The sequence below is a fragment of the Cydia pomonella genome, chromosome 11, assembly GCF_033807575.1.
Source record: "Cydia pomonella isolate Wapato2018A chromosome 11, ilCydPomo1, whole genome shotgun sequence".
NCBI lineage: Eukaryota > Metazoa > Arthropoda > Insecta > Lepidoptera > Tortricidae > Cydia > Cydia pomonella.
Genome location: NC_084713.1, coordinates 8652591 through 8676561, shown reverse-complemented (window position 1 = coordinate 8676561; position 23971 = coordinate 8652591). Strand labels below are relative to the sequence as shown.

Genomic DNA, 23971 nt, shown 5'->3' with positions numbered 1-23971 from the left:
ATGTTACAAACAAAAAAAGGACATAAGTAAGTAGGTAACAACAGGCGGACTTATCGCTAAAAAGCGATCTCTTCCAGACAACCTTCAGATAGCGATTCAGTGGCTAGAAATAAAGTTATTGGGCAGTGCAAAACCACATAAGTGTAAAGTTTATAAAATAAGTAAATAGAAACTACAAACAATGAGAAATAAACTACATAAACTACATATATTATATAGGCAACAATAATACACTACATATACCTACACAAAATACATAAATACATAATGAGTAATCAAGCAAGAGAAAAATAACGACCAGGTAAGAAAAAGATATGAGTGTAAGGAGCATGACTAAGAGAGAGATAAATAGTGTTCTTTTAGACGTGTTTTAAAAATGGGTAGGGATTGAGCACGTCTTATGTCAATGGGCAAAGCATTCCACATCCTTACAGACTGGAAAGTAAAGGATTTGAGGTAGAATTTAGTAGACGAACGAGGAGGAGCAAGAAGGAGATTCTGAGAACACCTGACAGACGTAAGAAAACTAAACCGCTTTTTAAGGTATTCAGGAGTATTGGGAATAAATAGAGTGCTATAGAGTAGAGACAGAATATGAGTATTACGTCGGAAACGGATCGGTAACCACCTGAGCTGTGACCGGAATCTGGAGACATGATCAAATTTCCGTAGCCCAAAAATGAAGCGAATGCACACATTTTGAAGCCGTTCGACCTTATTCAATTGCTCTTCGGAGAGATCGAGATAAGAGATGTCGGCATAGTCTAAAATAGGAAGAAGAAGCGATTGAGCCAACGCAGTTTTAGTTGAAAGTGGTAGAAAGTTGCGGAGACGCCTAAGAGATCCCACAGCGGCAAAAATTTTACGACCAACTTCATTAAGTTGCGGACCCCAAGAAAGAGTACGATCCATAATCACGCCCAGATTCTTTACTTGGGACGAGTACGGGATATGAACCCCATCGAATAATATAGGGGGCAGACTCTCAAAGTTCACCTTAGCTATGTTCTTAGGGCTACCAATAATAATAGTTTGGGTCTTCGTAGGATTAACTCTAATTCCATAGCAAGAACTCCAGTATAAAATGCGTTCTAAATCAGAATTGGTGGTAAGGATCAGAGAAGGTAGATCAGCAATTGGGCACTGAGAATAAATTTGGAGATCGTCGGCATACAAATGATAAGAAGAAAGGAGGTTAAGAGAAATGGAATTAATAAAAATAGAAAAGAGAAGGGGAGACAACACGCCACCCTGCGGGACGCCAGCTAGCGTGTTGCACCACGATGAACGAACGTCATCTATTTTAATACGTTGCCGACGACCTTCCAAGTAACTGCGAAACCACCCACACGCCGCAGGAGATATATTGAGAGTACTTAGCACCCCTAATAGTATATCGAAGTCTACAGTATTAAATGCGTTGGTGAAATCAAGCAATGTCAGTATCGTTAGCTTCCCGTTATCCATTCCTGAACGGATGTCGTCAGTAATTTTAACTAGAGCGGAGACCGTACTGCAATCAGATCTGAAACCAGACTGAAATGGATTAAGGAGAGAGTTTCTATTTAAAAACGAAGTAAGTAAGCTTTATTATGTTATGTCGATCTCTTGAATCACCTTCATCATCATTTAATCCCTGTATCCAATTCTTATGAGTTGAGAGGTCTTTGTATGCTTTCTTGGTGCTATGAAATTTTGCCATGTTTCTCTCTACTACTGATTTTCGGTATACTTCATAATCCTCTCTGAGTGCTTTGCTTGTTTTTTTTTAATAGTTCCCTGAGTTCATTCTTCATTTCTCTTGTCTTATTTTTTGTAGCTAACAGCTCTGTTCGCCTCTAAATTAATTTGAATGTTTGTTCGCTGATAATTTTATAATTTTTACTGCTCTTATCAGTCATTTTGCCTGTGTTCATGCTTTTTATTATTATTTCTTCTAATGTGTTGCTAATGGTTTGTATATTTTCCCCGTTTTTGGTAGTACGTATATAGGCTGAATTATTATTATATTATTCGTGCATAGTCGTTCTAAAAGCTGTTACTAATAGGCGTACCGGGCCGCCACCATGGTTGATCGTTAGGAAGATGGTCTGCAGTAACGTCTGTCAAGAACACAGGTATGAGTAAGAGAGAGAGAGAGAGAGAGAGAGAAATATGCCGACAGGACCAGGGTCCCGGTCCGCTCCGCCCGTTTATTGTCACTGGAGCGTAGACATTAGAGAGAATCATATTATAATAAAATAAAGGTGTTACGATACCCGACATGTGTCTGAAAATAAATAAATGGCAGCCGTTGGCGGCCACTGTCGAACTCAAAAATGGTCACGTTTTTTCATTTGTAGTCTGTCACTTTCGCACTCATGGTATGTTTACATACGTGATTGCTTACGTTTTGCACACTTTAATCTCTAAGACTCATCGTAGATCTGTGAATGCAACTAAAGTTTTCAAATTTGCCGCCTTTTCAACTGACGGAAATGTGTGTCCAACCTCGATTACGTATATATAAATAGTTTGAAAAACCGTTTCAGTATTAAAATATAATGTATAAAATTATGTCTGGAATGTTTAAAGCCAATCTGAATATAGCACAAAAATTTCATAAGAAGGTATTTCATTTCAGTAGTATATTGATATAAATACTACCACAATGATATGTTTTTAATATAGGCAACATCTGCGAATGAGACACCGCGACCCACCTTTGCTCTCTCAAGTGGGCCGTTTTTTCTAGTCTGGTAAGAACACCTTTGTAACTCAGTGAGAAAGTTCAATATAGTATGACAAGAAAAGTTAGAGCGTGCTCCACTTTATTTATATCTCCATGTTTTTATCAGTCGAAACTTTTATCTTTTATACTCTGGCAAGTCAGCTTTGTCAGTGAAAAAGGTTGACAAACATTGGTGGCTTTGAAAAATTTCCTTTAAGCCGTAAAGCGCCGATTCGATCTCTCATACAATTTGGAAATTCGCGGATTTATCTACTGACAAAGACTTCACAGATGATGTATTTTTGTTTCCGCTATAACAACAAATTCTAAAAAACAGAATAATACTCCCATACAACAAACGCGACTTTTTTTGCTCGTTTTTATAATGGTACGGAACCCTTCGTGCGCGAGTCCAACTCGCAATTGGCCGGTTTTTAGGATTCCGTACCTCAAAAGGAAAAAAACGGAACCCTTATAAGATCACTTTGTTGTCCGTCCGTCCGTCTGTCTGTCTGTCACTGCCCTTTTTCTCAGGAACGCGTGGAGGTATCAAGCTGGAATTTATATCAAATGTCCCTTGGAGCTATGAAAAAATTTCCAAAACACCCTACGAGACTTCATTCGTAATAATTATTTAATGAAATAAAAGTTTAAAATTTAATAAAAACACCATATTTTACGTATTTTATTATACAATCAAAACAATAAACTTACACAAATTTACGCAATTGTTACGCAGTAAATAATTCTACTTAACTACTTTTAACGATCTCTACTATAGTTGACAAATAGTAGTATCCGCAATTAGGACCGTATCTTACAAAGTTTTTTTTTTACAAAAAAAAGTTGTCGATTGAACTGTCAATTGATGTTCGTTAATTCATTATTTTCGTATTATTTTATTGAAATTTCTTTCGTTTTGTTTTATTGCGGTAATTAAAGTTAATTGTTAGAATACCTTCAGAAAACATGAGAGAAATAGTGATCCGTTTGTCTGGATTACATTTTTTTAGGTTGTATTTTTTGATGGCTGACTGACGTGAAAAATTTTGTGTACTACACGAGATCAAAGTTAAGTATTTACATCGCGTGCGCTTTTGAGTCTCTTACTCGCTACGCTCGTGAATCTATTATAGAATCTTTCGCTTGCACGGGACTCAAAACAAGCACTCGAAGAAATATCAAACTTTGCTCTCTTATTGTGCAAATAACTATTTCACGTCAGCAGCTCGAACAAGGGTATAATTTGCTGCTTAAAAACAGTGAGCAACATCGCATTTTGCTCACTTTATATTCGAATATCATTTCAACGTGCGTAATACAAGTTTCGAAATATTTGGATTATAGTGCCTTTGTCCCTTTCACGTCATTAGCAACTCGCTACGCTCGTGAATCTAATTTAGAATCTTGAGCCAAGTAAGGGACTCAAAAGCGCACGAGATGTAAATAACTTTGATCTCGTGTAGTACACAAAATTTTTCACGGCTTTTTTTGATGGCTGATTGAAGCCATCAAAAAATACAACCTGAAAAAATGTAATCCGTCTTTATCACTATTTCACTCATGTTTTCTGAAGGTATTCTAACAATTAACTTTAATTACCGCTTTAAAACAAAACGAAAGAAATTTCAATAAAATGATACGAAAATAATGAATTAATGAACATCAATTGACAGTTCAATCCAGGGGCGTAGCTACCGCCGTATCTGCCGTATCAATTATACGGGGCCCCCGGGCCACGGGGGCCCCCAACGTGCGTTTTTGTGGGAAATCTTTACCCTTCCTAAGGGCCCCCAAACAAATTTTTATACGGGGCCCCGCCAAGGCACGCTACGCCACTGGTTCAATCGTCAACTTTTTTTGTTAAAAAAAACTTTGTAAGATACGGTCCGAATTGCGGATACTACTATTTGTCAACTATAGTAGAGATCGTTAAAAATCGTTAAGAAGAATTATTTACTGCGTAACAATTGCGTAAATTTGTATAAGTTTTGATTGCATAATAAAATACGTAAAATAGGAATAGGAAGCACCCTGGTGTATGCTGTTTGCTGACGACATTGTTCTTGTCGGAGAAAATGCACTTGAGGTCCAGAGCAGACTGGGAAAATGGCAAGAAAAGCTGGAAAGTGTGGGACTGAAAATAAGCAGAACCAAAACGGAGCATATGTTCTGCGATTTCGGTGGTCTATCCAGTCTGCTCCGATTTCCGGTACCTTGGGTCATTGATCCAAAGTGACGGCAACATCGACCGTGACGTGAAAAATAGAATAAATGCGGGATGGATGAAATGGCGACTGGTCTCTGGAACAACTTGCGATCCACGAATGCCCCTTAAACTTAAGGGGAAAATCTACAGGACGATCGTGAGACCTGTTGTAATGTATGGATCAGAATGCTGGGCGACGAAAGTGACGGATGAAAGAAGAGTGCACGCAGCGGAAATGAGAATGTTGAGATGGATGTGTGGAGTGACGAGAAAGGATCGAATTAAGAATGAGTATATAAGGGGAAGTTTGAAAGTAGCACCGGTAGCGGAGAAGATAAGGAGTGGTAGGTTAGCGTGGTATGGGCATTTAATGAGGAGGGATGAATGCCATATAGGAAAAAGAATGTTAGGAATGAATGTTGATGGACGGAGAGCGGATGGTAGACCCAAAAAACGATGGATGGATTGTGTGAAAGAGGATATGAGAAAGAAAGGAGTGAGTGCTGAGGTGACGAAAGATAGAGGAGAATGGAAGAGAAGAACATGTTGTGCCGACCCCACATAACGTGGGATAAGGGCAGGAGGAAGAAGAATAAAATACGTAAAATATGGTATTTTTATTAAATTTTAAACTTTTATTTCATTAATTAATTATTACGAATGAAGACTCGTAGGGTGTTTTGGAACGATGCGGTCTGACTTATTTTGGGGGTCTATTATAAACCTTCAATATATCGTTGAATTACGTATGCACTTTTTTGTCTCTTTCTTTTTGCTAATGACGTGAAAGGGACAAAGACAATAGAATCCAAATACTTCGAACTTGTATTAGGCCCCTCACGTTGAAATGACATTCGAATATGAAGGTCACTTGAATGTTATTTTGTCTCACTCAGTGAGCAAAATGCGATTTTGCTCACTGTTTTTAAGCAGCAAATTACCCTTGTTCCAGCTGCTGACATGAAAAATAAATTTAAAAGATATTTAAATTCATTAAGCTAAAAAAAATATAATTAAAAAACATAAAGCACCCATTTTAAAAATAAAAGAAGAGGAGAAATCCCAAAATATTGTAATATGGAACTGTCATCTCTATCTGTCACATCAAATATGAGTATTAATTATGAATATTATGAACAACAGATGCTGAAAATCTGTACAACTGAAGAAATCACTAAGGGTAAATCACTCCTGCTTATCATAACGATATTGTTCACTTTTGTTCAGAAGTTGAGAATATAGTTCAGTGCTCATGACGACACTTGTGCGTCACAGACACAGATTTTAGGAAGATTTTTCCCACCCTGGCTCCAGAGTGTACTAAATGAATCCAGTGTAATAACTTCAAATTCGTTGCACCGCAGTCGGCAGCGATGTGTCGCAATTTGCATACAATGATCGGTGACGTATGTGGAGGTCATGATCTAATCTCACTTCAGTAGTTCAGTATAATTATCACCTTCAGTTTAATAATTTGACGACCGGTCTGGCCTAAGTCTTTGAAGCCTTCCTGGGTTTGAAGTTCGAATCCCGGTAAGAGCATTTATTTGTGTGATGAGCACAGATATTAGTTCCTGAGTCATGGATGTTTTCTATGCAGGTATTTAAGTATTTGTATATTATATATATCGTTGTTTGAGTACCCACAACACAAGCCTTCTTGGCTTATCGTGGGACTTAGTCAATTTGTGTAAGAATGTCCCTATAATATTTAGTTATTTAATTATCTACAAATATAAAAGGTACAAATCTGCGCAGAAGTTCGTGTGTAGTTATATCATTCTCCGGGGCAGCATAAGAGCAATTCCTAGCTGAGCAACTTTTCAAATCTCGAATTCTTGAAGCTATGTTTCTGTCGCGCTGCGGTGGGCGGGAGCGGGAGCTATCTAAGTGTGAGTGCGCGCACACAGATGCGAGACGCGAGCGCCCGCTCATTGCGCGCCGTTCCGTTGACATTGCCGGCTCGCCGGCTGGAATTCATCCTGCGCTGCCCGACATAAGTTGTTTTTGATGTTATCACATAATATTGTTTTTAATTATTATTTTGACGACCAGTTTGGCCTAGTGGGTAGTGACCCTGCCTACGAAGCTGATGGTCCCGGGTTCAAATCCTGGTAAGGGCATATATTCGTGTGATTAGCATGGATATTAAATTTGTTCCCGAGTTATGGGTGTTTTCTGTGTATAAGTATGTATATCTTATTTAAGTATTTATAAATATTTATATATTATATATATCGTTGTCTAAGTACCCTCAACACAAGCCTTATTGAGCTTACTGTGGTACTTGTCAATTTGAGTAATAATATCCTATAATATTTATTTATATTGATTATTTATTTATTATATTATACTGTGTGTGTAGGTCGCGGGTTCAAATCCTGGCTCGTACCAATGAGTTTTTCGGAACTTATGTACGAAATATCATTTGATATTTACCACCAGCTTTTCGGTGAAGGAAAACATCGTGAGGAAACCTGCAATACATCTGCGAAGAAATTCAAAGGTGTATGTGAAGTCCCCAATCCGCATCGGGCTAGCGTGGGGACTATAGCCCGAGCCCTCTCGCACATGAGAGGAGGCCTGTGCCCAGCAGTGGGACGTATATAGGCTGAATTATTTATTTATTTATTTATTTACTGTATCTATTAATTAATTCAGATAAAGACTACAAAAAAGAATGATGTCCTTGCTTCGGTCGTCGTACCTATCCGTGACAATAAGTTGGGTGTGATCATGGTGTGTTATAAAATTTTGTAAGTAGGTATGGTTAACCTACAATCTAAATAGTAGTAGTAGTACGATGGGGCTAAACTTGTGCCGTCTTATTGAAGAACGTATCGCAATGACAATCTGGGTAAGGTATGTTGGGATAATGCCGGACCAATTGAGAGAACTCGCGATTTTTTTTTCTAGATCGTGTCAGATTCTTAAAGTAGGTACGGAGCAAATCGTTAAATAATAACCGTAGATTCAGCCTGAATTTTGGTAATTTTCAATATATAAAGGTTTTAGTTTTGTACACGTGTAAAGATGAAACATACTTTTTTTAGGGTAACGAGTGTTTTGCCATCAAGGGGTAACATCGGATGGTGAATAAAAGTTGGTTTAAATGGAAAGAGAATAAGGTATCACAAAGAATAGGTCCGGTGTTTAACCTTCTCCTACGTATATAAATTGCAGCCAACAATACTAATTTAAAAGTTGTCATCGAATGTCATAGTGTTGTGTTCCTGCCGGTGAGTAAGGTTGCCAGAGCTCAACGAGGGTGGGAGGGGGTTAGGGTCGGCAACGCGCATGTAACTCGTCTGGAGTTGCAGGCGTACATAGCCTACGGATACTGCCTACCATCAGGCAGGCCGTATGCTTGTTTGCCACCGACGTAGTATAAAAAAAAAGAATGTTCTATTTTTCGTATTTTTTGTATCCGATCTTAACCCTGATACAAAAATTTGGTAAAATTGTGGCTCTCAAACTTTGATACTTATATCATAAGGCAATTTGATAAGTAAACAATGTGTTAACAATTGCGATTTTGACGGGAAAATATTGCAATTATATATATAGTTGATATACAACATTTTTTTTGGATAAAATGTAAGGATCGTATGCAAAGAGTAAAGTAATAGAATAAAATATATAGGAAAAGAGAGCCCTCTTGAAGCATTTTAAGGAAACTAATTTCGAAGTGCTATCTCTATTTTGTATCCGAAACTAACTATATATGTGTGCGTTAACATCTACATATGCATCCGTATATGTAGGTACTTTCGTACTACATAATATTAGGTCTACTTCGGCGGTATACATGTTAGTTTTTTGTTTGATTTCTTGTAACTTTCATAGTTTTTCTGTTTACAAGATATTAAACAAAATACTAAATTGTAAGCTACCCAAGTAGACCTAATGTTATGTAGAAAAGTTTTAAAAAGAATGGAATAAAAAAAACATACTTTATAGTAATGCAAGAATATGTTTATTGCTTTCAATTTGGTATACAAGATAGTAATAGACTAGGTGTTGTAAGTACTTCAGCTTCTGATTTTGTTTGGAATTGTTCTGTTTTTTACCTATGTTCATCTTTGTGTACAAAGCTGCATTAGCTTCGTCTTCTGTGACTTGTGTCTCAGTCTGACCTAGAACTCTTTCATGTGCTCATAACTGACTTGCCTAGTTCTCAACTGAGCGTTTCTTCTTTGACCTTAATATCCAACTGGACGTGAATTCAAGATATTCCGGAGGTAAAGTAAGGACAGGTATAGTGTATGTTAGGATAATTCCTGGTAATTTCGTCGTCGTTCGTTAGAGAAATAATAAGTTCATATCAATCATATCTGTTTAAAAAATTTTTGACAGTAAACAACAGTTGCTAGGTAACAACATTATGAATGAAGATAAGTCTTGCTCTTGACATACGAGGTATATGCAACCTTCTTAATGTTGTATTCATGCCTTTAAATTTTGTCAATCTTAAAGTGATATCTGGTGATGTAGTTTGCATAATCGGCAGCTTCAGCTTTACGCAAAAGTATGTTATCGGATCCCATTAATAGAAGTCGCCGCCATCTTTACTAATGATAACTACATTTCTAAGTGTTACCCCCCTGATCGTATGTTACTATTACTTAATTCCTTTTTGAAAGTAAAAAAAAAAAAAAAATTTTGAAACTTTTAGGTCCTGTATTTTTAATCATTTCCATATAGTATTTAAATATTCATTTTATTGCGAAAAATTGCTTATTTGCTACCTATTTTACTAGATTTTGTTATAAAATTCAACATGTAGAATCATCCCTATACAATACAAATTTTATACTCTTTATTACACACCTCAATAAAAAAAAAAACAATACAAAAGAAAACAGAAACATAAGCACAGGTAAACAACATGCGGTCTAATCGCTAAAACGCAATCTCCAGGCAACCTTTGGGCAGCGGAAATTAAAAAAATTACATTGTCAGTAAGTAGGTGTACATACACATACATACAAAATAGACTACCTAAATCTTTTCCTTTTGATTTACCGTCGCGTTGGTACTGGATAATAATAACGGTACGAAAGTGTGATCAAGAAAACAATAAATGTTATAATTAAGTAGGTAAATTGAAGAAAATTTAAAATTTGACATACACTGCTGTTTTTTAAATGTGTAAAGATCGTATTGTTTCTTTCCGATCTTTACCTGGAAGGGTCAAAATCGGATATTGGTCTACAGCAATCCTAGGTCTGTTTTTGATTGGATTGTTTTATATATAAACATGTAAAACGAAATTATACATTAACACAATTACAAAAACAAACACATTTTCATCACAATACACAAAATAAATTACAGGGCGAAGATCGGATACACGAAATTTACCTTGTTCTATGTGATTGCGCATAGCACAAGCCCGATATCCCTGAGTGGCGCTGGGACACTGGCAGTCGAGGCAATGAAATGGCGTCTTACACAATGTTGCCAACATTAAAATATAAAGCCAAATTAGGGAAAAATTAATTTGCTACGTTCATCACCCACATCCGGTATTACCCCAACATACCTTAATCGTTGAACCGCCGCATTTCAAAATGGCCCTTATTTTGATATCGGCTAGCCGTAATGTAAATTTGCTATCTAGTGGTTTACTTGTGACGCACAAGTATGAGAAATGCAAGACAATCAAATTGTTAATAAGCAGGTTGTACCTACTTATTATCCTACTTAGCTTTGTTTACAGGCCTTTAATAGTAAACATAACTAAACATAAGCACTACATGACCTGCAATGTAAAAAAATACAAAAAAACGGTTTGAAGTGACAGGCCATTACGGGTACATATTAGAATAGAATAGAATATAAATATTTATTACGAAACTATGGTACATAATAGTTGTTACATTAAAGAGTGTGAAAACACATGGCACCCTTTTCTTAGAACTACGTGGTATTTTGGTTATATTACGGCGATCGACTGTTGGTTGTTGGTGTATTTTTTCTCATTTTAACCATTAACATGTTATGCTCATCACTATTCCTTCTGTGTACGTATATTTACTATATTTAGAAACTGTCTCCGCCTCTAATTCGTGCGATAAGGACAACTGCAGCTCGGACTAAAATTCACACGCAAAAAACTCATAAATCGAGGTTTCGCTCTCGACTGTTTCCTCCTCCAAAACGCAATCAATCTTTATGAAATTTTGGAAACTGCAAGAGGAAGAAATAATTTATGCCGCTATGTTTTGATTTTTTGGATATTTTTTGTCATATTTGTATACTGTGCCTTTTTTTACAGCCAATTCAATTGAGCCGTTTTTGCGATTTTCGAGGCGCTGTATCTTTCTTAAAAATAAAATAATCCAAAAAAGCAAAACATAGCGGCACAGATATTGATGATATTGATCTTATTTGAAAAAATCACTGCTCTAGGTTGAAAATCCAGGGAGGAATCAGTCGAGAGCGTTTGTATGGAAAAATCGCAACTAGGAATTCCTCATAATATGTTGCAGTAGACGTTATCCGCAGCCAAATCAAGAGTACCTAACCACGTAGAATGACAGCCGATTTAACACTTTAGTTTTACTAAAAGGCAATACATATTTTTTATTGATTATTGGAAATTTCATTAACAGAAAATGGAAAGCCGCCTCAGCCTAAAAACGAAGATGCAGTAGTAATAACTGTGGGTGATTTCGGTACATGGCAGAAGAGATTAGTTATAATGATGGCATTACTTAGGTTTCCAATTAGTTGGTATCAACTGGATATAATATTCCTTGCCCCTGCAACAGAATTTTGGTGCAAAAAGCCAGAAGCGTTTTCTGACTATTCGGACGATAAGTGGCGACAGATGTCTGTTCCGGTTAGTGATAATTATATTTTTTATAAACTAAAATAGATGTTTTATACATATTAAAGAAAAAGTGATGAAGCCCTACAGTGGTGAAGGCCGGATTCGAACAGGGTCTTTAGCTAACCGGGCTAACGCCATGAACCGCTAGGCCACCCCGTCACGGCGGAACCGGTGCCAATTTCTCGACTTCTTAGTAAAACTAGGCATCTTTGACTAACTCTAAAGGAGCCCACTGATTAACAGTCCCCCGGACGGTATCGGCTTGTCAGTTAGAACAAAAAATTGACAGTTCCGAACATCTGACAGGCCGATTCCGTCCGGCGGACTGTTAATCAGTGGGTCCCGACTTGCTCCTCCTATACTGTTTTTAAGAAGTTACACTACTACCTATTATATCTTTTTTTTATTTATTCATAATAAAGTAATATAAATTTCATAAAACTCGCCAAACTGTGACGTTTGATGGCGAAATACGCTCATTTTTTTGCTAATAACTTTAACCTATTTGGGTTAGACACATTTTATATAATCATATATAATTATGAACATATATAAAAAAGTGACGAAGCCGTCCAGAGGCGAAGGCCGGATTCCAACCGGCCTCATTAGCTAACCGGGCTAAAGCCATGAACCTCTAGGCCACCCCGTCACATATTTCGTAGTATTTTTTAGCAAGATCCTGGATCCTATCACTAACATTACAAAGAGCCGTTTTAATAACACACACGCTAAAACTGTAGATATGACTCTCTAATAATATTATTACTATAAAATGACTTGTCCATTAATCCGAGCAAGACTGTAATAGTACCATTCACAAGGAAACGAAAGCTCGAAAAGCTCACAGAACCAAGACTTAATGGACAAACAATACCATTCTCAGACGAGGTCAAGTACCTAGGGGTCACTTTCGACCAAAAGTTACCTAACTTGGAACCCTCAACTGAGAAATATTATACAAAAAGCGAAAATGGCCACATGGCCATTTTCATGACCACATGGTCATGCTGTCGAATGGCAGGAGCAAGATGGGGCATAAGACCCAAAATTGCTATGTGGTTATACACAGTGGTTGTGAGGCCCATTATTACCTACGCCTCCGCAGTCTGGTGTAACAAAACCAACCGAAAGACGGCAATAGAAACTCTAAACAGCCTGCAACGGCTTGTTTAACAGCAACAGGCGCTTTCTCCTCGACACCGGGGGCGGCCCTAAACACACTGCTGGACATTATACCACTCCACTTGCAGGTGCAAAAGGAGGCTAAGCAGTGCGTCTACAGAATATGGACGCTAAACAGGCCAAAATGGCGCTCTCAAGCATTAACCAAACTAAAGGCCTGGGTTTTTGCAAATAGAACCCTTAGCATGCGCACTGATGACACGCACACGGAATGTAATTTTACTAAACTGTACACCATATTTGGTACCTACACGGATGGTTCCAAGAAAGGCATTGATGTAGGATGTGGGAGCTATGGTGAGAGACCTAAGCTCAGAGCCAGCGTCAGCATGGACACACAAGCCACAATCTTCCAGGCAGAAGTCTACGCCATCAACAAATGTGCGGAGATTAACCTGGATAGAAACCTAAGACACCAACATATCTACATCAACTCAGACAGCCAGGCTGCTCTGCTGGCACTAGAATCCCTTGAGTCAAACTCAAAACTAGTCCAGAACTGTAAAACAAACCTCAATGCACTGGCTAACTCCAACAAAGTTATACTTAGATGGGTACCAGGCTACCAGGGCACTCCGACATTAACGGAAACGAAGAAGCGGACGAACTTGCTAGAAAGGGCGCAGACACACCCCTGGTCGGCCCAGAACCGTTCTGTGGAATCACAAAACGGGATGCATATTCTCTGCTCAGCAATTTAGAAAAAATAAGGGCAAACGATTGGTGGAAGTTCGTAAAAGGACAAGAACACTCGAAAGCTCTAATCAAAGGGTTCAACAGCAAAACTGCTAGGGAGCTTCTAGGGCTCAAAAGACACAAAGCCTGCGCGGTGACCAGAATTTTAACTGGACACTGTAAGTTGAACAAACACATGTTTCAAATTGGAAAGAAACAAGACATGACAGACATGCAGGTTCTGTCATGAGTCAGAGGAGACTGCAATGCACATTCTCTGCTCCTGTGGACCACTAATGTCAAAAAGAAGTACCCACTTAGGGCGGCACGTATTGCAACCCTATGAGGTACAGAACATTACTTTAAAGGGCTGTCACAATAGATCAATGCCTGGTCGACGTGGCACTCAAAGGCCCACAAACTACAATAATAATAAAATAAATAATTATTATAATCTCTAAGTGCCCCATTCTTAGAACTTTAAGTGTTACTTTCAGAGTATAGTTTAAAAATATCATTGTAATTATTATTGCGAGCCTATGGTGTCCCAATTCTGGGAAAGGCCTTTCCACTCAACCTCCATTCGTCCCGGTTGTGAGCAACATCAGTACCCCTAGTGTAAATTTATTCGAAAACGTGACATGACGTACCTACGCGTTTGCTAGTCTCATTTTGTATGGGATTTTGAATTTTCAAAACGTCCCGCTTGGCGCGCTGTTACTAAATCCCATACAAAATGAGACTTAACGCAAACGCGTTGGTACGTCACGTCACGCTATCGAATAAATTTACACTAGGGGTTCTGACCAGTCTCTCAAAAAAGGAGTTTAAGTTATCCCGCCAACGCCGACGAGGTCTGCTGGGTTCTCGGTTTGACCCACAGTATAAAAAGCTATTAAAAATCTTCTTTTTAGATATGGCACGATACCAACGACTTTTTAAAAATTATTTTATTATTTCTTCGTTTCTAGCTCGTAGAGGAGAATCCCTGTATGATTTTCGACCCAGAGATCTTACGAATCGATCCAACGCTGAGCAGAAGTCTGATACCATTAGTAAAGTGCGAAAGCTTTGAATACAACTTGTCTGTGTTCACTAGAACTATTATCACAGAGTGGAATTTAGTTTGTGATCGACAGTGGATGGTCAACGTAAGTCTATCAAGCTTTACATCAACTACCTAGTTATCCGGTTATTGACCGGGCGAGATACTTCGCATTTTGGCTACAGGTCGCATTTCTTTACCGATTCTGGACCAGGACTAGATTTCAGTTTCACCAGGTGAAATTTTGTGAGCAATAGAAACTGTCCAACAAATCCATTTAAAACCAAAATTGAATTGCTTATCGTAGAAAAACTAAAAATAAAGTACTTAGATGTAAAATGCTCTTGTGCAGAAACGTATCATTTTCTGCACACAACCCACTTTCAACACACAACACAATGACCCACTTTCAGAGCCTCAGAAATGAAAATAAGTATAGTTTCTCATTTGTTTCAGTTTACGCAGGTTGTTCTAATGTGTGGATTTCTTATTGGCAGTATTATATTCGGAAATGTAGCCGATAAATATGGTAGAAAAACTCCACTCATGATTTCCATAGTAATACAAACATTGATGAGCTACGCCGCGAGTTTTGTGCCTTCTTACTGGATGTTCCTCGTTTGCAGATTTATTTTGGCACTAGCTTCTGGGGGTGTAGGGATTATATCGTTTGTATTAGTAATCGAAGTAAGTTTTGCAATATGTCGCTTTCAGTACGAATCACACGATAGACAGGCTAATAAAGAACCTACCGACGATTTAATCATCATGTACGTTTAGCGAGAATGATCTAGGTACGAGTACCTATTACTTAATCAGAATTGACTGAAAATTGTTCTGATTTGACTGAAAAATCCATAGATCCAAATTTCGATGGTTTTTCCGAAATCATTTATTGTTAGTATATACTGTACTCAATATAGGGATCGATGCGTTCGCTCATGGTCCTCTATAATTGGCCTTCGTTTGATCCATACTGAACGCGAGATCATCATCATCATCATCATCTCTCCTAGCCGTTTTCGACCAAAGCGACTGCGTTCTACCGCTGAGAGCGTCGCTGGTGCGCTCTCAGGTGACTGATATAGCCAATGTTTGCAGCAAATGTGCGACCACACTCGCTGCAAGTCAGCACCCCTCCGACACAAAGGCGGCGCTAGGCGTGGGCGACGTGGGCCACCGCCTACGGCCTCGCGGACCGACCGGGCCTCGCGCCTCAAATACAAGTAACTCGGAAGCAACGTAAAAAACCGGCCAAGAGCATGTCGGGCCACGCTCAGTGTAGGGTTCCGTAGTTACTCTTCCGTCACAATAAGCTAAACGGGAGCTTAAAGTATAGTAAATTGTTAACCAAGGGATGAAACGGTACCTTTCACCTGAGTTAAACAAATAGGCAAATTTGCATAATCAGTACCTAATTAAAATAAGTCTTTTTACTATGAAGGGAAAACTTTTTGCGATAACTCAAAAACAGCTAAACTCATCATGTCCGCTATAGTTTTCATTTAATGTCTTTCTTAAGCTCTACTTCCACGATTTTTTTAATATTTTTTGGACCTATGGTTCAAAAGTTAGAGGGGGGGGACACATTTTTTTTTCTTTCGGAGCGATTATCTCCGAATATATTCACTTTCTCAAAAAATGTTTCTTGAAGACCCCTATTAGTTTTGAAAGACCTTTCCAACGATACCCCACACTCTAGGGTTGAAGCGAAAAAAAAAAATTTCACCCCCACTTTACGTGTAGGGGAGGTACCCTAAAAAAAAATACATTTTTAGATTTTATTGTACGACTTTGTCGGCTTTATTGATTTATATATCCATGCCAAATTTCAGCTTTCTAGCACTAACGACCACGGAGCAAAGCCTCGGACAGACAGACAGACAGACAGACAGACAGACGGACATGGCGAAACTATAAGGGTTCCGTTTTATGCCATTTGGCTACGGAACCCTAAAAAATATTAGTTATTTCTTGCGCCACCAGAGGGCCTCGCTAAATGTACCTTGCCCACACTAAATTTTGTTCTTGCCCCGCCACTGCTCCGACATAATTGTAAAGTATGGCCACAGGTGGTCCGGCCTGCCGCTCGTCGCGCTTAGCGTATAGTTCTGTGCGCCGCCTAGCTTCAAACTGACGCACCTGACGGTCACTGGCTAGACTCTCCCATTTAGTTGGCTCTAATACATAAATAAAAATTACAGTTAAGTTTAAGACAAACGACGAATAGCTAATTGAGACCTATAGCACGTTTATGAAAAACTCCATTATAGTTTCCCGTAATACAAGTGTATTCAGCAAATTCCAGTTAAGAGGATTGAGATATAACATATCAAATTGGCTAGGATTAGTAGCTCCAAAAATGTTGTGTTGCAAGTTCCATTTTTGTGGCCAGTGCTGGCATTTTCTGCTGTTACCTAATGAATATCCAATCAACCCAATGTGTTCAACCCAAGCCACATTATTCCATTTGAGTGACGTCAACGACATTTTGTTACAGGTTGTAGGTGGTAAATGGCGCACGATAATTCCTGTCCTCTATCAGTTGCCGTTCGGACTGGGTAATCCCGTGATGACTGGGCTGGCATATTGGCTCAGAGACTGGAGAAAACTACAGTTTGCATTGTCGACATTATCAGCATTATTCATATCGTATTGGTTTTGTATATCTGAATCGCCGAGATGGTTGCTGGCGACAGGAAATACAGAGGAAGCTTACGGTAATTATACACGGTGTAACATGAGGAAACCGGAAGATTTTAACAGTGTATTTCTGATCACATTTAGAGACTAAAATGTCATATAAACTTTTCTGGATTTCGCCTAGTTTCAGAGTTAAAATAGCATTTAATTTTTTTATCTCGTGTAACTATAAAGGTGAAAGAGTTTTGATCAGAAGTACCTATACTTACTAAGTATATTTGTGTACAGCGCCATCTAACGGCAAATTGTCTAACTAATTTGCGCGATGTAATGCACGTATGTTGGTTTTTCGAGGATCTCTCTATCATGTGAACCGATTTCGAAAATTGTTCTTTTATTGAAAAAAGGTGTCTTTAATGTAATTTTATAGGGACCGTGCGCGTTGGAGGGTCTGCCATCTTGTGGCTTGAATCGGAAACATAAACATGTACATTTACACGTCACGTTGTTTTCATATCAATATCAAACATTTATTCAGCAAATAGGCCCCAGGGGCACTTTTACATGTCCATTTATACAAACAATAAATAAAAAAATAAAAAAAAACAATTAAAAATATCGAAACGATGAAATAATAAATACTTTATTAGAGATGTATACTGTCTCTAAATGTCAAATTACACAAAAAAAAACTATGATAAAAAAATAAAACCATAAAATACTAAAATTCTTTAGAGATGTATAAATCTCTGTGTCAGAGATAAAATATAAAAAAGATATTAAATTATCCTTGGAGATGTAGAGGGTCGCCAAGGCTTGAATTCTTATATAAATAATTAAAAGACAAAAAATTAAAACAGACAGGAACCAAATGAAGTGTCTCACGTTAATGCCACTCAAAAGTAAAGTTACATACTTTAACATAACCTGTACCCCGTGTAAGCTTAAACAGACCGGTCTCCACAGACAGCACCCGTTCACGAGTATGACGTGTATCTCAGCCATCGCCTCCCTCAACCTTCATTCGGGATTCTTGTGCATAGTAGGTTCTGCCATCGCCTCGCGCCAAAAATCTGACGGCTCCTGTGCTGCCTCCTACAATAATAAAAAAAATAATAAAAAATTGTTGTGGAATGGTCAATTTGACTTCTTTCAAATGATACCCCACTTGACCTAGTCACTATTAGACTTTGAAATTTAGCTCCCTCTTCATATTGGGCATTTTCCATAGTTATTATATAATTAAAATACTTAACAAAGTAATACTTTTAAATGGTTAGCGTTGTTCATAACTATTCCAAATTTAAAATCGATAGCTTAAGTGGTTCTCGAGATATTTAGCGTTGTGACAGACGGACGGACAGAGTCGCACCATAAGGCTTCCTTTTGTACCTTTTTGGTACGGAACCCTAAATACATATTTCTATTGTAACTTAGTTCGAAACGACTTTTTGTAGGAGATGATGATGGCATTATGGGGCGTAATCTAAATATCCTTATTGATAGATGACAAAAAGTGACAAATTCAAATAACCTTTGCAAAAACTAGGTTTAAAAAAAAACGTAAAAATTCATTTTCAGTGCCAGTTTTACCATTAACTTTTTTGGCGAAATTTACTTAAACTCATATAACATTTTTTCCTTATTTTGGCCTCAGAATTGCGTCGTTAAAAGCTTTCGGTTTCTTCATGTTACACCGTGTAATATCACAAAATTATGAAATATATTAAAACGGGTCACTCACGTATCTGCCCCGGGTGACGTATCGGGTCTGCGCCGGTCCGTCAACGCAAGCTCCTGACGACACTGCTCGGTACGGATTTAAACATGTCGAGCGTTTTCGGCTTAAAATACATGAGTGACCCGTTTTACTATATTTAATATGTCTGTGTCTCACGGAAGTTTTGTTATTAAAGCCACAAAATTATTATGTCATTTATCAACTTGACAGTTCATTAGACTCCTTTGGCCTGGTGGCATCTTCCAAAGCCAATTAATATTGCCACAGCATATAATCCAACGTGCTAAATCGTCAACGTCATAACGCCGAGCCCTCAAATGGGTTGATATTAATATACTTAGAGTCAGACCAATATACCTAAATTGGCAGCGATTTTGATAGCCCAGACGGTGCAAGTGTCAAGTAAACGTCATATCATATTGTCATAGAAGACGGTCAAAAATTAAAATAACCCGTGCGCCGTCTGGACTATCAAAATCGCTGCCAACTTATCTTGGTTTGACTCTATTGACAGCCTAGTATACCTACACTAGAGTATACCACTGGAGTTCCTACTCCAGTGTGGTAATATTAGGGATGGGAATGGGAAACTGGTGAAACTTGCCAGTTCTAAGGCAAAGCGTTTAAAATCAAACGTATTAACTGATATTCCAGAAGTACTGGAAAAAGCAGCCCGTATAAATAAAAGAGAATTCGACAAGACTAAAGTCAAGGCAATGTTAAAAAATGTTAAGGGGCGTCCAGAGGGCGTTCCAAGTTTCATGACTTTCCTTAAATTGAAGAACATGCGAATGAGAACTGTGATGCTGGCAATTAATTGGTATTGAATTGAGTTTTATTACCTAATTGTTTTTCTAGCTGGTGTTTTAACTGAAAGTACTACCGAATTCCCATCGCCATCATCATTTTAGCCTCCTGTAGGATAGGGATACGCGGCCGGCAACCCCGTTTCTCGCCAAGATTTGTATAGTAGTACTTTTAGGGTTCCGTACCAAAAAGGTACAAACGGAACCCTTATGGTGCGACTCTGTCCGTCCGTCCGTCTGTCACATTGCTAAATATCTCGAGAAGTACTTAAGCTATCGATTTGAAATTTGGAATAGTAATGAATAACGCTAACCCAAACATATTGGAAGTGTATTTATTTTATTTTATTTGTATTAATTATGGAAAATTCCCAATATAAAGAGGGGGCAAAATTTCAAAGTCTAGTTACTAGGCCAAGTGGGGTATCATTTGAAAGAGCTCAAATTGAACATTACTAAACAATTTTTTATTTCTTTTTCATAGTGAAAAAAATGGACTTATGAAGGAAAATGTGAAAAAAATACCATTCCCCCCCTTATCTCCGAAGTTTACGAATGAAAAATTATTATTTTATTACATTATTATAAAGATTACAAGAAAAATAAAATCAGACCTCTATCTTGATAACTTTTTTTTTAATTAACAAAAAAACATTTTGTAATTTAATTTGCAATTTAATCCCGTTTGCGGGTGTTTATTATAGTTGAAATTCCTATGAAGTTATACTAAAGGCACCATCTTTCAAACGAAATAAAAATTATTGAAATCGGTTCACTTGATAAATAATTATCCCTGAAAAACCAACATACATACATACAGATCGCACAAAATAGTTGGCCAATTCTCCCATAGATGGCGCTGGACACAAATATACTAATAGTATACTTCTGGTTAAGTCTTTCATGAGAAAATTGAAAGTTTGTACGGAACCCTCGGTACGCGAGGTAAACGAACTCGCACTTGACCGGTTTTTTTTTAAAGTTTCAATGAAATATTAATAAAAATAGGATGATGGTGATGATGATGAATTGTTTCATGTCCTAATATGATAGGTTATTCAGTGCGTGGGGTAATGAAGGGGAACAAAAATTTAATTATTTAGGCGGTACGCACGCACGCCATTACGCTTTTTTCATTTATGTGTTTTTTTTATTACTTAGGGGTTTTCTAAAGGAGAACGAAAATTTGATTATTTTTGCGCTATGAGGCGCAAAAATAATATACATATAAATACAGACACAAAAAAGAAAAAAAAAACGTAGTGGCAGAATTTTGCTTATAGGTATTTTATGGTTTAATGTCAAGAAGTGTCACAATTTGCCGTTTAAAAACAAAAGAAGGTTGCCTTACAGGCTTAGGTGTGTAAGGCTATATGAAATTTCTTTACAATTTAGGTACATATCATCTTCACTTATCGCACCGGATATGTACTTAGTATTTCCGGACCTAATTTGAAGTAAGTCATGTCAACATTTTATTGCCTATACAAAGTCCCGAGGGTGCCCGAGGTGACCTCTTACTTTTACTTTTTTCAGGTTCTGCACTGGCTTAAGTTTTTATGTTTTAGCCCAATATCTTGGCTGGATTGGAGATAACATTTTCTTATCTGTTATGCTAAGCGGCTTAATTTCTTCCATCGGCCCAATTATCTGCGTTTTTGTAATTATGAAGATGGGCCGAAAGACAACTTTGGCTATTTTTGAAGGGTTGACGGCTCTCTGTTTTGTATTCATACTTTTGATACCACGAGATGTATTTACGAAAGACTGGCCAAGACTTGTTTTTGCTGGCATTGGATTTGGAGGCATGGCAGTATGTTACTGTATTGTTATATATTATTTGATTTCAGTTTTTATTCCCTGGGCCACTGGTTCTCTAGATAGAACAAGGCAAAATGAAACCAATAAAGTCAGACCAAGCTAACTCGGCAGCGATTTTGATAATGCAGACTGTGCAAGGGTTACTTTAAACATCAAATGTCTATTACATCATGACGTTTAAAATAACACTTCACAGTATGTGCTGTTAAAAAACGCGAGTTAGCTTGGTCTGACTCAAAATAAATTTTAAGTTAATTTACTACAAGAGAAAAACTGTCTTTACGATACATATCTATCATTCTCATTACATGTACTTCTAACAAAGCCTTGAGCTACGCTGTGCCGTTTTTTTCACAAATATTAACAGCAATTTTTTTTATATACTACGTCGGTGGCAAACAAGCATACGGCCCGCCTGATGGTAAGCAGTCTCCGTAGCCTATGTCCGCCTGCAACTCCAGAGGAGTTACATGCGCGTTGCCGAACCTAAACTCCCCCCCCCCCCCCCCCCCCCTCGTTGAGCTCTGGCAACCTTACTCACCGGCAGGAACACAACACTATGAGTAGGGTCTAGTGTTATTTGGCTGCTATTTTCTGTAAGGTGGAGGTACTTCTCCAGTTGGGCTCTGCTCTAGATCTGGAATGACATCCACTGGCTGTGCCCTACCACACAAAGCGAGATGACATTCACAATGCCCATACCTCTCTCTTGGACGTAGTTTAAGGACGTACCCGGGTCCATGTCTGAAGACCAGTGACGCATACGTGTTGTCAAGGGATTTCAACGGGTTAACAATAACAAGGTTATATTACTTTAATTAGTAGGAACGAGCGTCAGCAGTGGACGTATTTAAACCAACGAGTTATTAATTGAAAATCGGTCCTTTAGTTGAACAGCTGAAATATGTAGACTGCGCCAATATATTTTGTTATAAACCCAAATAAAAAATTTAACCAGAGTTATCGCATAAGTGTATTGGAGCCGTACAGCGCCATTTAGATTAGCTATCAAATTAAAAGCACGAATTTGTCTTAGACTTTATACATCTCATTCAACCAATGAATCTTTGGTTATCTCAAGTTATCCCAGGATTTCTAGGGTATGCAGTCTAATAGAATTTTATTTTCAGGGAACTGTTCCGGTACTGTATCTCTTTTCTGGTGAACTGTATCCAACATTAGGGCGAAACGTAGGAGTAAGCGGCGTTTCAACCTTCGCCCGGATAGGCTCTATGGTGGCACCAATGGTGGCCAGCCTTAACGAATTGCATCCAGATTTACCCTTGTATATAATGGCTGTCGTATTATTTGCCCAAATACTGGTGCTTATACCGTTGCCCGAAACCAAGGACCGTCCGTTGCCTGACACCCTGGAACAGGCTGAACAGCTCGGTCAGACGCAAAAAATTAACATTTCGACAAGTACGACTCCCATTCTGCGAAGACAAGTGATGAAGTGACAGTTCCGGTTGCGAGAGATAATTATTTTTAAGGACTTACTAATAAAGAAATAGTAGGTACTTATAGAAACTATTCGCTTTTCTTTTTCTAATTGGAATTATTAATATTATTATGTACAAAAAGTAACTGATGTTTGAATCCTACTTTGTAGACATGACATGCCACTTCTAATGTTTTGTCTTAATATGCCCTACCAATACACTTCTTTATTATTTCAATAACAAATATAATAAAACTAACTAAGTACTTAAGCTATAGCACAGAATAAGTAATAGTATTTTCAACACACTTGCTCAAAACGACGTTTTTATTCCACCGAGTTTTGGCTCATAATCCTAGATATTAAACACGCGTGCTTTTTCAGTATACGAGTAATATAACACTTGGGCTTTTTCATTATATTATCCGACTGAGTTAAGAAGGTAACTGATTGCAAATAATATGCATGGAAACGGAGCCTTCTTAATTTGGTCGAGTAATACATTTTTTTTTAAAACCAACTATGAGGTTTCAAATGTTAGTTCAAAGAGGTTTTATCACACCAAACATATCTAATTTATAGATTAAATTTATCTCGTAAATTACATTCATGAATAAACATAAAATTTTATCGATTCGATCTCCATCCGTCGAATAGAAATACAAAAATACTAGCTTTTTACATTTTTTAAATTGCCTGTTTGTCGATTTTGTTCGCGACTTTGTCTTGCGCGCGCATTGGAATCGTGCGTAAAAAAATAACGCGCCAACCATTTTCCGTATTTGTCATAAAATTGGAATAGTTTTGCATGTTTTTAGTTTATATATTGAGGAACATGTCATTTTCAAGCATTGAAAATG

At 37.8% G+C, this 23971-nt stretch overlaps 1 protein-coding gene across 2 annotated transcripts; it reads left to right on the top strand.

Moving 5' to 3' along the window:
- Positions 1-1525: 1525 nt before the first annotated feature.
- LOC133522766 (organic cation transporter protein-like) lies at positions 1526-23201 on the top strand. Of its 2 annotated transcripts, XM_061858211.1 has the most exons (9): positions 1526-1576; positions 5872-6099; positions 11537-11766; positions 14586-14765; positions 15116-15346; positions 17160-17379; positions 19698-19863; positions 21386-21662; positions 22801-23201. In XM_061858211.1, the coding sequence occupies exons 2-9, from the start codon at positions 5997-5999 to the stop codon at positions 23128-23130; spliced, it is 1737 nt and encodes a 578-aa protein (XP_061714195.1). In that variant the 5' UTR covers positions 1526-1576; positions 5872-5996; the 3' UTR covers positions 23131-23201. The 2 variants fall into 2 exon arrangements, with proteins under 2 accessions (XP_061714195.1, XP_061714196.1); XM_061858212.1 differs by lacking the exons at positions 1526-1576; positions 19698-19863 and having other exon boundaries at positions 4741-6099; positions 21418-21662.
- Positions 23202-23971: the final 770 nt, after the last annotated feature.

Bases quoted from the DNA above. Each gene is read 5' to 3' on its own strand.
- LOC133522766 (XM_061858211.1), top strand. From the start codon at position 5,997: ATGGAACTGTCATCTCTATCTGTCACATCAAATATGAGTATTAATTAT. The intron at 14,766-15,115 runs GTAAGTCTATCA...CATTTGTTTCAG, and splicing joins ATCGACAGTGGATGGTCAAC to TTTACGCAGGTTGTTCTAAT. The intron at 19,864-21,385 runs GTATTGAATTGA...TACTTTTTTCAG, and splicing joins GTGATGCTGGCAATTAATTG to GTTCTGCACTGGCTTAAGTT.